Consider the following 15,127-nt stretch of genomic DNA (forward strand, 5'->3'; position numbering starts at 1 on the left):
ATAAGAGGAAGAATGAATGCTCACCTGGGAAAACACTCTGAGAGTTACTAATAAACTGCATGTAGATAAGAGTAATCATTGTCTAAGAGTAGATCCTCCTGATGGTAGATGTGGCAGACAAGTGAAGGGACCAGCAACCAACTCAAAGGCTGAGAGCTCAGGTCATGGGTTTTCCACTGTAAACGCAACTCTAGTCAGAGAGAAACCAGCTCTGTGAATCTCCCAGGGTCTGTATGTTTACTTATTAATTGGGATAATTTTTATTCTTATTAAAAATAACATGTCTTGAATGATTATTTTCAGAAATGCAGAAAATACAAATAATAAAGAAATCACCTATAACTTTGCCATTCAGATATAACCATTGTTAATATCCTTGTTGTGTTCCTTCCAGACTTTATTCTGGTGCATATCAATATACGTATTCTTGTTCATTTAAATAAAATGGGGACTTCTGGCCAAATGGAGGCATAGGTAGACACACTGTGGCATAGGTAGACACACATACAACCAAGATACAGACAACAACAATTTAGAAACAGAATAACAACCAGAACTGACAGAAAATTGAACTGTATGGAAGTCGGACAACCAAGAAGTTAAAATAAACCTGTTCATCCAGACTGGTAGGAGGGGTGGAGTTGGGCAGCTGGGCACGGGTCCCAGCTCGGAGAGCAGAGAGCTTTGAGACTGGGCGCGGTAAGGTGTCCAGGGTGCGCAAGACCGCAGCGGGTGGACCCTGAGCACACAAGTGGCGGCTGGCAGACCCCAGCCTAGGGGTGGCAAGCGGCAGACCCAGCGAGGCAGGAATTGTGAAGCAGTTCCTGCGTGCAACCCAGGATCCCAGCGCTGGGAAATAAGAGCCTCGGGCCATTGATTGAAAACACCTGTGGGGTTGAAGTGCAAGGAGAGACTCCCAGCCTCACAAGAGAGGTCCTTGGAAAGTCCCACAGGGTGCACGAGCCCACCCACACGGGAATTGGCACCAGAGGGGCCCAGTTTGCTTGGGGGAAGCAGCGTAAGGGACTGAGGTCCAACAGAGAGCAGAACAGGCGCCACTGTTCCCACTCAGATCCTGTCCCCACATACAGCATCACAACACAGCGACTGGGGTGCCCCACTCTGGTGAACTCCTAAGGCTCCGCCCCCTCATATGTAGCAGGTGGGACCAGACCAAAGAAAAAAAAAGATGGCTCAAACAGAATTAGAAGCCCCAGAACCCATCCTTTTAAGTGACTGAGAGATAGCCAACCTATCAGATGCACAGCTCAAAGCACTGGTGATCAAGATGCTCACAGAATTGGTTGATTTTGATCACCAATTAGATGAACAAATGCAGGCTACAATAAGAGAAATGAAGGAAAGTGCGTGGGGAACCAATAGTGATGGGAAGGAAACTGGGACTCAAAACAATAGAATGGATCAGAAGGAAGACAGAAACAACCAAATAGAAAAGAATAGAGAAATAAGAATTCAAAAAAAATGAGAAGCTTAGGAACCTCCAGGACATCTTTAAACATTCCAACATCTGAATCATAGGGGTACTAGAAGGAGAAGGGGAAGAGCAAGAAATTGAAAACTTATTTGAACAAATAATAAAGGAGAACTCTCCCAATCTGGCAAAGGAAATAGACTTCCAGGAATTCCAGGAAACTCAGAGAGTCCCAAAGAAGTTGGACCCAAGGAGGAACACACCAAGGCACATCATAATTACATTACCCAAGATTAAAATGAAGGAGAGAACCCTAGAAACAGCAAGAGGTAAGGAGACAGTCACCTACAAAGGAGTTCCCATCAGACTGTCAGCTGATTTCTCAAAAGAGACCCTACAGGCAAGAAGGGGCTGGAAAGAAGTATTCCAAGTCATGAAAGGCAAGGACCTACATCCAAGATTGCTCTTTCCAGCAAAGCTTTCATTTACAATGGAAGGGCAGATAAAATGCTTCTCAGATAAGGTCAAGTTAAAGGAGTTCATCATCACCAAGCCCTTATTATATGAAATGTTAAAGGGACTTATCTAAGAAAAAGAAGATAAAAAGCATGTACAGTGGAATGACCGCAAACTTACAATTATTAACAAACACACCTAAAACAAAAACAAACTAAGCAAACCACTAGAACAGGAACAGAAGCACAGAAATGGAGATCACATGGAGGGTTAGCAACAGGGGAGTGGGAGGAGGAGAGAGGGGGAAAAGGTACAGAGAATAAGTAGCATAGATGGTAGGTAGAAAATAGAGGGAGGGCAAGAATAGTATGAGAAATGTAGAAGCTAAAGAACTTATGACACATGGACATGAACTAAAGGGGGGAATGTGGGTGGGAGAGGGTATGCATGGTGGAGGGGAATGAAGGGGTAATGGGATAACTAATAGCATAATCAATAAAATATATCTTTAAAAATGGAAAAAATAAAGTAGGATTAGGTAATACTTGATGTTTTATGAGATTATTTAAGATGTCATTGCCTGTTTTTATTTTATATCATTTTAATGGATGCATGGTGTTCTATTGATGAATTTCTATAATTCCTCACTGTTGGATATTTACCCTTTAATTATCTGCTATTATAAATTTTGTGGTAAACACTTTGTCAGTAAGTCTGAGAACATGTGCACAGTTCATCAGTGAAGCAGATTGCTAGGTCAAAGGATAAGCAGAACTCCAGGGTTTTTCATTTCAACTTGCTGTCTTCCAGAAAGCTTATATAAAATTGGCACCCCTGCTGACAGGTACGTGCAAACATTCGTTTTCCCAAAGCATCAGCAGCAGTGGATAATACCATAACGGGGGGAGCACTTCTAGGGTAGATGAAAATGCTGTGTCTGTTTTAATTTTATATGCCGTTAACTTACATAGGCAGCTCCACCCCTCACACTGGTCTCGCCTACATTTGCCATCCCTTCCTTCCTCCCTCCCTAATGGTGGTGTTCTATTTTGCAGCATTGCTGGGAGCCTGGTGTATTCCTATATCACTTTCTCTGAAGAGCAGCTGAGCAAACAGTCGGAGGCCAGTAACAAGCTGGACATTAAGGGGAAAGGAGCAGTATGACCAGAGGATTGCTTCAACAGCACAGGCCCAAGATTTTGATGAGCTTGGAACACTGGCAGTTCTTACACAGATACTAAAGTGTCTTGATTATGGAGAAATACCATTCCTTTGCACTTACACAATCCAAGGATTGATTGCTGCCTTTTAAAATTTTATGAGAGAAACTTATAATTGACCCTATTTTAAATATGTCATTTGAATTAATTTATATCAGACTGGAAAATGCACCGGGCTTTTTAATTTATTTTTCTTTTGTGCCGACAGTGAAACAACATTGTTTTGAAAGTGTTTCATTCCATAGTTTGAAACCCAGGTGTCCCGAGGCTGCATATACAAAGTTCTCCAAGTGGAGCTCTGTCCTTCAAACTGGTGCTGTGTCTAGAAGCAGTTTTCACCTTCCTTCTGCTGGAACTGCAGCGGAGTCTCTGAAATTTCTCCTTTGAATTGTATTTCTTAACGATTGCATTTTTTCCATAAGGGTATCATAACTGCATTTGCCAGAGAAAACCTTCGGCACTAAAAAAAAATGAGAGGCTTTGAAGTATATTGCTTTTCGTGTCGGCTTTCCTGAGAACTCACGGCATGAAGCAAGTGCACTCCTTGAAAATTTGCTGTTCCCTCCTGGTTATGTAGGATGGGGATAGGAGTGATGGAAGAAGTAGGCCTTTTCCTCAATTATTTATCTGTCTGATCAATTCATTCAACTGAAATGTGTTCAGTATGTAACATGCTCCAGGCCTTGTATGAAGTGCTGGGGTACAGAGATGCTTTTCAGAAGTATGATAGTTGAATGATCTCACTTCTGTTGAAGTGAATGATGGTAAGACAGGGAACTTAGCTCTATTAATCCATTCAGAAGATGTGACTGTGAACAACTTTTTTCACTTCTCAGAAACTGCAATTCTAAAAGTGGGGTTAGACCTGCCCTACCTAACCTGCAGTCGTGTGAAACTAAATGCTACAATGTGAGATTGGATGCATGCGAAGAGCTCCATTTTGTGAACCATTCGGCCTAGAGAGTGGCAGGCAGGCAAGGTGACCACCATATATTTACCTGTGCTTCCCTTTCCTGGCTTTAGTTGCTACTTTTTTTACCCATCTTTGAAGCGTTATGATTGGGTCTTACATTTCTGAATGTACTGGCTTGAGGAGAAAGGCCGCTTAGATGTGTCTGGATTGCCAAGGTTTGGTCTTTGTCCTGCAGTGTCAGTGTTAGAGCCATCTCCTTTTCTCCTTAAACTATGCAAGCAAACCCCTCCCCTCTGGCCACTCCCACCTACTTGTGTCCTTTGGCTCACTTAATGAGGACACTGCCCTCTCTGGAGAGCAGGGCTACTTCTGGGAGAGCAGCTGTGGACGGGCATGGTCTGAATCGCCTCTTTGGTTGGGATAGGCTGTTAAACTAAACAGTCCCATGACGTGCCTCGGACACACTGACTTCGGGATGAGTGTTTGCTCAGGCCAGCACAGCAAGGATGCGGGAGCCTGAGCACCTCTGCACTGGCGCACGCGGTACCTTCCTGTTCATTGGGTGTTACAGTCCACTGGACTCCTTGGACCTAAACAATAAGTATTTTGGTGCCACTAGAGGGGACCTGGAAGGTTTTGATTTGTATTTTTGAAGAATTAGATTGAGGTCATTTTCATATTTATGCTTTTCCATTATTTTGTTTGGTCTTTATTAAAGCCTGGCCAGCAGTGCTGGGTCCCTAGAAGCGCCAGTTTTCACATTCACATTATGAGCTCCATGTCAGAGGTTCGTTCGAAGGCCTACATGTTTCCAGTATCAGCCAATCTAAGGAACTTCCAGTGGGAGAGTAGGACCTTATCTTGGGAAAGATGGTTCTTATTATCCCTGTTTTATCAATGAGAAAACAAGACTCAAAGAAAGTAGATGATTTGCTAATAAGTAAAAAATTATGTTTTTTTTTTCCATTGCACCATGCTGCTGTTAATTAACTGCCTTCCTCTGCAGGTGTAAGGAAACAGGCATGGTAGCTGGGTTACCTTGAGCTCTTTCAAGGGGACAATCAGTTAACTGAATCTGGAGTCAGAAGAATAGGCTTTGCAAATCAGGGAGCTCTATGTGGTGGATCACTGCCTCCTGAGAGGAAAGAGGCAGCATGAAGTTAAATCCTTAATTTGCCCTATGAGACAGATGGGCTGTGGAAGCCAAATCGTATGACTTTGGGCTCCTCTATTTTGAGTTAATGACATTGAAGTCCTCTTTGGCCAGTTTGGTTTTAGTCAGTGCCAGATTGATTTGAATAATTCTGGTTGGCAAGGCTACATGTTGTCCACATGTCAGGTGATTTTTAATTACCTCATGTGGCGTTGACTTGATGAGTCAGTCATTTGTAGCATCCAACTTGCATGTAGGTTGTATCAGGAATCCGTGGAAAGTTCGGGTCAGTAAACCTGATATAAGATCTTCACGGAAAGAATAGTAGAGTTTCACATTTGCATAGTTTGGAACAGTACCTAGGAATTTGGGTCCGCCTCTGATTTTGTTATTATGGCATCATTCAGTGAGCAAAGATTTACTGAGTGTCTCTTTTATGCCAGACAGTATGCTAAACATTTTGTTTTGGGTGGCAAAATTATGCTCAGAGACTGAGATTGTTTTGCCAGTGTTTTATTGAACACATGTTCACTGTGGGAATTAGGATAATTTCCTGAGCCAATAACAAAATAACGTACTCAAAGTAACGATAGACTAACTGCAGTATTGTTCCAGGCAAGGGAAGATGAGAGAAAATCCAAATTTAGTTGAGGTCTACAAGGTTGGTTCTCGGGAGAGACCGCTTAATCGACAGAGAGCTGCCTTCAGCTGCCAGCACAAAAAGTCCCCTGCTGCTGGAGCAGATGGCTAGGGAACGATGGCAGTAGTGCTGGTGGGCAAGGAGTCCTTCTCTGAGGGGCTCCTGGCAGGCTGGTCAGAGAGTCACCATTACTATGGCCGAGCTAATGCCCAGAGGTCTCGGGAGAGCTATTTAGATCAGCAAGCTGAGCTTGCCCACACAGGACTCTCAAACAGACCTCACAAACTGTAAAAACCTTTATGCTACTTACTGTCTAAGCAGCCGCTTGCCAGAATTGCTTCCACATCCGATGTTTTTTTCTTGGTAAGCCCCCAGGGTCACCCCTCAGCAGCTGAGATGATGTCATCATGACCTATCTTACTTCACTTTTATATCAAAACAGCTTTACTCTTAAAACGACTTTATTTTTGTCATGAACAAGTAGCTTTGAAATCATGCCAAACCAATACACAACACTAAGCTCTGGGGAAACTGAGATGAACGGGACAAGGTTCTTGTTCACAATTCCTTAGCAGGACCCTGACTGAAAGCAGCAGTTGAATGGAATCAATGATGTGAGAGTAAGAGCTGCCAGCAGTTGCCAGTATGGCTGCTTAGGGGTGTCCCACCCATAAAGCTGAAACTTTTTCTTTAAGAGGACTTTTATAATTCATACTAGTCTTTTAGCTCTGAGATGTGCCCGGGCTATTGGAATTCCGTGACTACCCTGAGCCCCTCCTCCCTCTACTGCATATATTCTTGCCTCCTCATAACTTTGTGTTATTGGTTCCTGCTTATCAGCAAAGCTGCAATTGATTTTTCCCTCAGAGGGGGAAAAATAATACTATTCAAAATAAATGAGATATTGGATGAGAAACTTCTCACATGGTGCCGAGTGTGCATTAGGCACTTGACAGATTTTGTTACTGTCATTTTATGGTGAGGTTTTAGTCAAAACAAGTTTCTTAATTTGTGCTCCTTAAATGCTAGAGGCCTGGACAATGTGTGTATTTCTTGAAAAAATGTGACCCTGTACTTTGTTTGCTTCCAGAATCTTAAATGAGAGTTTCTGTTCAAAGTCTTTTTTAAATACCTACTGGATATAATTGTGGCCATTATGTGATGCAGGTGATTCCACTTTTGTTTTAAAAAAAGGATGAAATTACTCGTATATTTTGATGGTAAATTTAAAAAAATATTTTATCTTAGAGGAAGATAATTACACTTCAGAATGATGATTCAGTTAAAACTTTCTCAGTTTGTCACCTCAAGTTAGCTCCCATGCAGGCCCATCCTTCCTCCTTCCCGCCCTCGAGTTAGATGCGTGAAGCCAGGTCGGTCGCCTCTGCGTCTGCGTCTGCGTCTGCATCTGTGTCTGAGTCTGGCTCAGTGGTCGGATCTGTGAGCCGCTGGCACCTTTCTTACTGTGAGGACGCCCCTTCATCAGGGTGTGAGGAGATACTCTAGGGTGTTTTGTTTTTAGCTTTCTTTTTTAAAAATAATTTTTAAAAGAAATCTGCTGGTTAGATTATCTCACAAAAATATTTTTAGAGATTATTTTGTTCATTAATGTTTCTTTCTCATGCTGATGATCAACTGATTTTGTCTACAGATGTTGGCCTATTATAGTATTTTTTCAATATAGATTCTATTTACCAAATGCCATTTTAGTGTTTTTAAGAGGTACTGAGGATTGAGATTATGTAAATCGGGTGACATAACCATGAAAATTATGTGCCTAAATATTTTTGTAAAGTTGTCAAATAAATATGTTTTCCTGAACACATGTATCTATATTTTGTTTATCTGTTCACCATTAATGGACGCTTGGGTTGCTTCCACCTTTTGGCTGTTGTGAATAATGCTGCTAATCGTGGTGTCTTAGTTTGTAACTATGCCAAAACCTTATCTTCTTTAATCTGACCTTTTATTTTGATTTTTCCCCTTGGCTCAAACTGACCTTACCCAGGTGTCCTGACTCACCCACCTCCCTCTCCCTGGCTTAATCATTAAGCCCTCAGGACAGTGAGGTTCTGATCAACATCCAGCAGTCTTAGGAACAAAGTCCTGGGTCTACTGACCACTGAGACAGAGTTTTCCATCAAACTAGACAATATCTTGGTCTCAGCTGTGTTTTAGCTCTGGACCCAGGAAAGCAGAACGGTCCACAGAACAAACCCTTGAGAAGTTGAGCAGAGCTGGCATCAGAACTAGGTGCAATGATCAGTTATGCCCTACCCTGGCACCAACCAATCAGTGGAGACCACAGCCCTAGCTCCTTCAGTCATCATGATTTCTTTTTTTCCCTGTATAATCCATCCCCTGGAAGCTATCAGGGAGTCAGGTCTTTGAGCGTGCGCTTACCTGTAACTTCAGGCTGGTGTCATCCTTACTTTCTTGGCTGCAATCTTCTGTTCATGTTTTACTGGGCTCTGATCCTACAGGTAAATGAACCCCTTCAATCTGGTTACAAGTTTGGACTGCTGTAAATTACCATGGATTGGGTGCCTTAACCAACAAACATTTATTTCTCACAGTTCTAGAGGCTGGGAAGTACAAGATCAAGGTGACAGCAGATCTAGGGGCTGGGGAGAGCCCACTTCTGAGTCTGGAAATGTTCATCTTTGCATATCCTCACATGGGGGACAGCAGAGAGAGGAAGCAAGCTGTGTTTTGCTTCTTATCCTATCAGGAGGGCTCCAACCACATCACCTAATTACCTTCCAAAGTCCATCTCCAAATACCATCACATTGAGGATTTGGGTTTTAACATATGAATTTGGAGGGGACTCAAAACCATAGTAATGACTCTGCAAATGTGCTTTCAGTTACTTTGGAATTGCTGGGTCATATGGTAGTTGTATTTTTAATTTTTTGAACAACTGCTATACTTTTTTCCATTGTGGCTATACCATTGTACATTCCCACCAGCAGTGCACAAAGTGTTCCAACTTATCCACATCCTTGCCACCATTTGTCTTAGTGATAGTAGCCATCCTAGTGGGTATGAGGTGGTAAGTCATTGTGGTTTTAAAAAAATTGTTGACTCTATTACAGATGACCCCCCCACCTTGTCCCTCTCCACCAAACCAACCCCCCCCACTTCACCACATTGTTGTCTGTGTCCATGGGCTATGCATATACACATAGATGTTCTTTGACTAATCTCTTCCAGTCTCCCCAACCCCCTTCTTCTGTTCCTAGTTTGTTCATCAGTTTATTTGGTTCATTAGATTCCACATATCTCATTGTGGTTTTGGTTTGTATTTCCCTAATGATTAGTAGTGTTTAGCATCTTTTCATATGCTCATCCATTTATATATTTTCTTTAGATAAATGTCTATTTGAGTCCATTTTATAAGTCATGAGTTCTTTGAGTCATGAGTTCTTTTTTAAAAAATATATTTTATTGATTATACTATTACAGTTGTCCCATTTTCCCCCCTTCACTCTCCTCCACCCTGGACACCACCTCCCACCCACGTTCCCCCCCTTTTCATGTCCGTGTATCGTAATTTCCCATACTATTCTTACCCTCCCCCTGTCTATTTTCTACTTATCATCTATGCTACTTATTCTCTGTACCCTTTTCCCCTCTCTCCTCCTCCCACTCCCCTGTTGCCAACCCTCCATGTGATCTCCATTTCTGTGCTTCTGTTCCTGTTCTAGTGGTTTGCTTAGTTTTTGTTTTAGGTGTGGTTGTTAATAATTGTGAGCTTGCGGTCATTCCACTGTACATGTTTTTTATCTTCTTTTTCTTAGATAAGTCCCTTTAACATTTCATATAATAAGGGCTTGGTGATGATGAACTCCTTTAACTTGACCTTATCTGAGAAGCATTTTATCTGCCCTTCCATTGTAAATGAAAGCTTTGCTGGATAGAGCAATCTTGGATGTAGGTCCTTGCCTTTCATGACTTGGAATACTTCTTCCCAGCCCCTTCTTGACTGCAAGGTCTCTTTTGAAAAATCAGCTGACAGTCTGATAGGAACTCCTTTGTAGGTGACTGTCTCCTTACCTCTTGCTGCTTCTAGGATTCTCTCCTTCATTTTACTCTTGGGTAATGTAATCATGATGTGCCTTGGTGTGTTCCTCCTTGGGTCCAACTTCTTTGGGACTCTCTGAGTTTCCTGGACTTCCTGGAAGTCTGTTTCCTTTGCCAGATTGGGGAAGTTCTCCATTATTTATTCAAATAAGTTTTCAATTTCTTGCTCTTTTCTCTTTCTGGCATCCCTATGATTCAGATGTTGGAATGTTTAAAGATGGCCTGGAGGTTCCTAAGCCTCTCCATTGTTTTTGAATTCTTGTTTCTTAGTTCTTTTCTGTTTGCTTGTTTTTCTTCCTTGTGGTCCACTCCATTGATTTGAGTCCCAGTTTCCTTCCCATCACTATTGGTTCCCTGTACATTTTCCTTTATTTCACTTAGCGTGACCTTCCTTTTTTTATCTAATTTGCGACCAGATTCAACAAATTCTGTGAGCATCTTGATCACCAGTGCTTTGAACTGTGCATCTGTGCCAACTTGATCACCAGTGCTTTGAACTGTGCCAACTGTGATAGGTTGGCTATCTCTTCATCACTTAGTTGAATTTTTTCTGGAGCTTTGACCTGTTCTTTTGTTTGGGCCATTTTTGTGTGTGTTGATGCACCTGTTACATAGTGAGGGGTGACTCTATATGTAGGGGAGGAGTCCGAGAGGGAACAATGGTGCTTGCTCCACTCTCTGCTGGATTTCAGTCCCTTCCGCCACTTCCCACAAGTAAAATGGGCCTTTCTGGTGCTGATTCCTGGGTGAGTGGGTTTGTGTATGTTTTAGGATCCTGTGGGTCTCTCCAGTGAACTCTCCTGTGAGGCTGGGAGCTTCTCCCGGGACCTCAACCCCCACAGGTGTTTTCAGTTGGTGTTTTGAAGCTTTATTTCCCTGAGCTGGGACCCTGGGTTGTGCAGTCTGTCCCACTCCCCAGTTTCTCCTGGTTTATCTGCACATGAATGGGGGAACGCACATTCTGCCAGCTGCCTTGCACACTATGCCCCTCCACAAGCCGCCACCTTGTGTGCCCAGGATCCACCAACTGCCACTTTTGCTGCTGCAACCCCTCTCTGCCCAGCCGCTGGACTCCACCCCTCCTATTGGTCTGGGTGAGTGTGTCTACTTTAACTCCTTGGTTGTCAGACTTCCATACAGTTCAATTTTCTGTCAGTACTGGTTTTTTTGTTTCTAAATTTTTGTTGTCCTTATTTTGGTTGTGTGAGAAGGCACAGTGTCTACCTATGCCTCCATCTTGGGTGGAAGTCCCATAAGAGTTCTTTATATATTCTGAGTTTTACACCCTTATCAAATACATTATTTACAAATATTTTCTCCCATTGGTTGCCTTTTCACTCCTGTGTACTTTGATGCAGTTTTAAAATTTGATGTAGTACAGTTTATGTATTTTTACTTCTGTTGACTCTGCTTTTGGTGTCATTATCCTATTTTTTCTACCAAGAGTGTTATAATTTTAGGTGTTACATTTAGGTCTTGGATCCATTTTTAGTTTTTGTAATATGGTGTAAGGTAAGGGTCCAACTTCATTCATTTGCAGGTGAATATCCAGTGTTCCTGACACCTGTATGTTGAGCAGACTGTCCTTAAGGCTTGTGTTCTAATTAACTTTTCAAAGTCCTCATAGAGTTTGAGACTTTTTCCTTCTAAGTTGTAATATATGCTCTTTCATTTAGCCCTTAGCTCGTTCCTTGTCTCGCTTGGCTTTTGCACTCAAGGCTGTCGGTAGTGGGGGCTCCACAGAAGAGGCGTGGTGGGGAGGAGCAGAGCACAGAGCTGGTTCGTGCACTCACAGCAGGTGAGCAGAGACCAGTCCCTCCAGGACTTATTTCCTGTAGCGCTCACCATGTCTTTGCTCAGCCAGCCAGCCAGCCAGACTGAGCTAACAGGGGCAAGCACCCAGCCTCTCTCTCCGACTGAAGCCTGGCACAACCATGTCTTACAGATGAAACTAGCTCAGTGAGACGCAGTTATCCAATGCAGCTGTGGAACCCTAATCAGTCTGACTCAAAAGACCTTTCCTTTTCACTCCCATATTAGGTTCTTGTTACTCCTGATCTGCTTGTATTACTTAGGGGGTACCAAGGTCATTGCCACAATATGCATGTGAAAGGCCATCCATTCTTAAAATTCACATGCCACAGGCTGAAAGCTTAGGCCTGAGCTGGTAGCTGATTGAATCTAAGGAAAAGCAGCCATGCTTTTCCAGCTGTGCTGATAGTGCCCTCTTGTGGTAACAGCTGCCGTTGGAGGTAAATGGTTGCTTTCCAAGAAAGAAAAATACTATTACTGAAGAGGGCTTATTACATGCTTTCATGGAATTAGGCCTTTATCACGCCTTTTTGCATTACTTTACCATTGGAAAAATGGTGGCTTAAACACGGCTAGGTAAGGGATTTGTCCAACGTGCCCTAATAAATTTAGATCTGTACTTTGATTCCCAAACCTTTTCTAAAGGACTCCAGGTTAACACCCCTAGGTGTTAACTAGGAGAGTGCAATCTAGGGTGCCTCCTCCTGTCTGCTTATGCTTAAGATAATTCATTTTTTAATGAAGATTTTTGAGAATAGTGTCCGTAATTGATGACAGATTCATGAAACTGAGAATGTATGGGAAGAACATCATTGTGCCTGGGAAAGGTGGTGGAATTTTCTTGGAAAAATGTCATTTCAGCTGATTAAGGACAACTAGGATTCAAATTAAGTTTTGGAGGGACAGCCCTCTAGCACTCCAGGGTCACGTTGTCTGTGTCTGGCGTTCATTCCCCCTTGATGTCTTTAGACCACAGGCCATCCTCTCCGGTGACCCTCCCGAAGCAGCTTGGACACGGCCCCCACTACTCTGTTCCCTTCCCATGCTTTATCTCCACAGTACCAGTCTCCTCTAATCAAATTTACGCTTTAAGAAGGCAGAGAGGTTGGTGTGTTTTTGTTTCCTGTAGTGTCCCTGGCATCTAGAACACTGTAGGTACACGATGTTTCCTGAATAAATAGAGTAGCCAGTTAAGAGCTACATTTTTTAAGCACAGCAAGGCAGAAACATGGCCTCATCTTCATTTTAGATAGACCATGCCAGCTGCATGATTTGAACTGTATCCTGTAAGTCAGGTGTTGACAATTCAAATCTTACAGACGCCAGGCAGGTAAAAACTGAAGCTGAAAGGTTGCAACCAATACATACAACAGTTGAGTGGTAGGGCTTGTGGTAACTAGCTGCTTAAAGGTATTCGAAGTAAAACTAAACAGAAAATCTGCCAGGTAGATCTGACCCACTTCAGCAAGATCACCGAGGATGCCATTCAGATTACTGTCAGGTGGGGGAGGAGGCCAAAGGAGGACAGGACTCTCCAGGTGAGGCCAACCCAAAAAGTCTGTTTAGTTTTTTCTGTAAAATAAGACACATTTTTCATTTTCACCAGTAACTTTATTGTAATTTGGATATTTTGAGTTATGTCAGCTATCTCCCGCTATTGGTTCCTGGTGGGTAGAGGCCAGGGATACTGCTAAACATCTTCCAGTGCATAAGACAGCGCCACAGCAAAATATTATTTGGCCAAAATGTCAATAGTACAAAGAAACTTTGCAAACCACTTTTGACATGTTTGATCAGTCACAGTAGCACCTTCTCCATACACGGCACAAATCTTTTTTTGTGTTCCAGCTGCATTACCTTTCTTGAAATAAAAAAGCATAATACACCAAAAGTGTTGCATATTTTCTTCCATCTTTAATATTAAAATGGCTGTATAAAAGTTCACCAATTTTTTTAAATGCATGCTGATATGACAGCTGTCACAATGCAATCTAACAAAACTGTTTTGAATGAAGCAAAAGACAACTAAGCACCACTGGAGCCATCGTACAGAAAAAAGTAAACGAACATTTTGCCACCCCGCCCAATACATCAGCTAGAGAAGGCTGTTGTACAGTCCTGGGGAGAAACAATAGAGTTCTAAAGTACCAGTTGTAAAAGCACAGAAGAGAAGTAAGTTTGGTGTTATTTAAGGAGAGAGAATTAACAGGTGATAAAATCTTGTCCCTATTTTTTCATTTATCAGTAAAGCTGTTATGAATTAAAAAAAAATAAATCTGATGTCTTCAGGAGACCATTTGAAATTAAGGAAACCAAATGTGAACATTTTTAAGCTATTTAACATAGGTTTCATGTGTCTTCCAAAAAAGGTAACACCTAACATGTAGCAATGGAGTAGAGTACCTGCTCTGCCACAGTAAAAATATTTACTGAGCATTTGCTACATGCTAGGCAGGCAGTTTTTCTTAGCACCATCCATATTGATACATTTTAACTGTCCACCAGGGATGTCCAATTTTTTGATGTCTCTCGGCCTCACTGAAAGAAGAGTTGTCTTGGGCCTCACATTAATACATTGCAACATGTAATCACAAAGAAATCTCAATGTTTTAAGTAAACTTACGATTTTGTATTGGGCTGCATTCACAGCCATCCTGGGCCCTGAGGTTGGACATCCCTGCCTAAGCAATCCTTTAAAGTCAGTCCTATTATATTTAGTGTAAGGAAACTAGCACAGGAAGGCTCCATTGTTTGGACAGTGGTAACTGAGAAAGTCTTTGCTTTAAAGACTATAAATTTGCCCTCCTGTAAGGCCTACCTTTTGGGCTGAGTTCATGGAACTGCCTAGAACGGGCAGAACAGTGTAATGTTTGAGTATGAAAGAAATGTCAAATTACTTGTTATTCTTGTACGTCAAATTATAGTTCCCCTCTTGCTACCTAGCAGGAAATTCAGTCCCAATCCTTCTCTAAAGTTATACAAGATTCAATGGAATTGCCTGTTGCCTGGAAAACAGAAGAGGGACTTCTTGTGTCTATCCCCTCATGGTCACTGCTGAACATCTCAGTGACTAACTCAAGTATTCTTTGAAGGCAGGTGGCACCAGATTGCAAACTTTGGCACGGCAATAGTTTCCACTGCTGTAAGTTTCAGAGCCTGGAGTCCAGGTGGTCTTACACCCCACGCGGCCTTCCCTCTGATGGTTTGCTTAGAGGAGAGTCATTCTCCTTCTCTAGCTCTGCTCAGAACCTTTTTTCCAGTTTGGAGACTGTCTCCTTTCCAGAACTCAGCCTTGTGAGGATAAGGCTAGGATAGGTTGTTTCCAAGTAGCATCTGCTTTCAACATTCAACATGCTTCATCCCTCAAATAACTTAGGAAAATGGGTGAACAAAATCCAGGTCATAGGAAAAAGGGCA

The 15,127-nt window shown here is 42.3% G+C and overlaps 1 protein-coding gene across 1 annotated transcript in view; it reads left to right on the forward strand.

Moving 5' to 3' along the window:
- SLC35D1 (solute carrier family 35 member D1) overlaps nt 1-7,635 on the forward strand; it is a 46,155-nt gene extending 38,520 nt beyond the window's left edge. The window contains exon 12 of the mRNA XM_045835355.1: nt 2,944-7,635. Within this exon, the coding sequence (XP_045691311.1) occupies nt 2,944-3,052 (109 nt within the window). The 3' untranslated portion in view covers nt 3,053-7,635. The remainder of the gene's footprint in view (nt 1-2,943) is intronic.
- The last annotated feature ends 7,492 nt before the right edge of the window (nt 7,636-15,127 follow it).

Source organism: Phyllostomus hastatus, unplaced genomic scaffold (assembly GCF_019186645.2).
Source record: "Phyllostomus hastatus isolate PE091 unplaced genomic scaffold, TTU_PhHast_1.1 phas_contig_209, whole genome shotgun sequence".
NCBI lineage: Eukaryota > Metazoa > Chordata > Mammalia > Chiroptera > Phyllostomidae > Phyllostomus > Phyllostomus hastatus.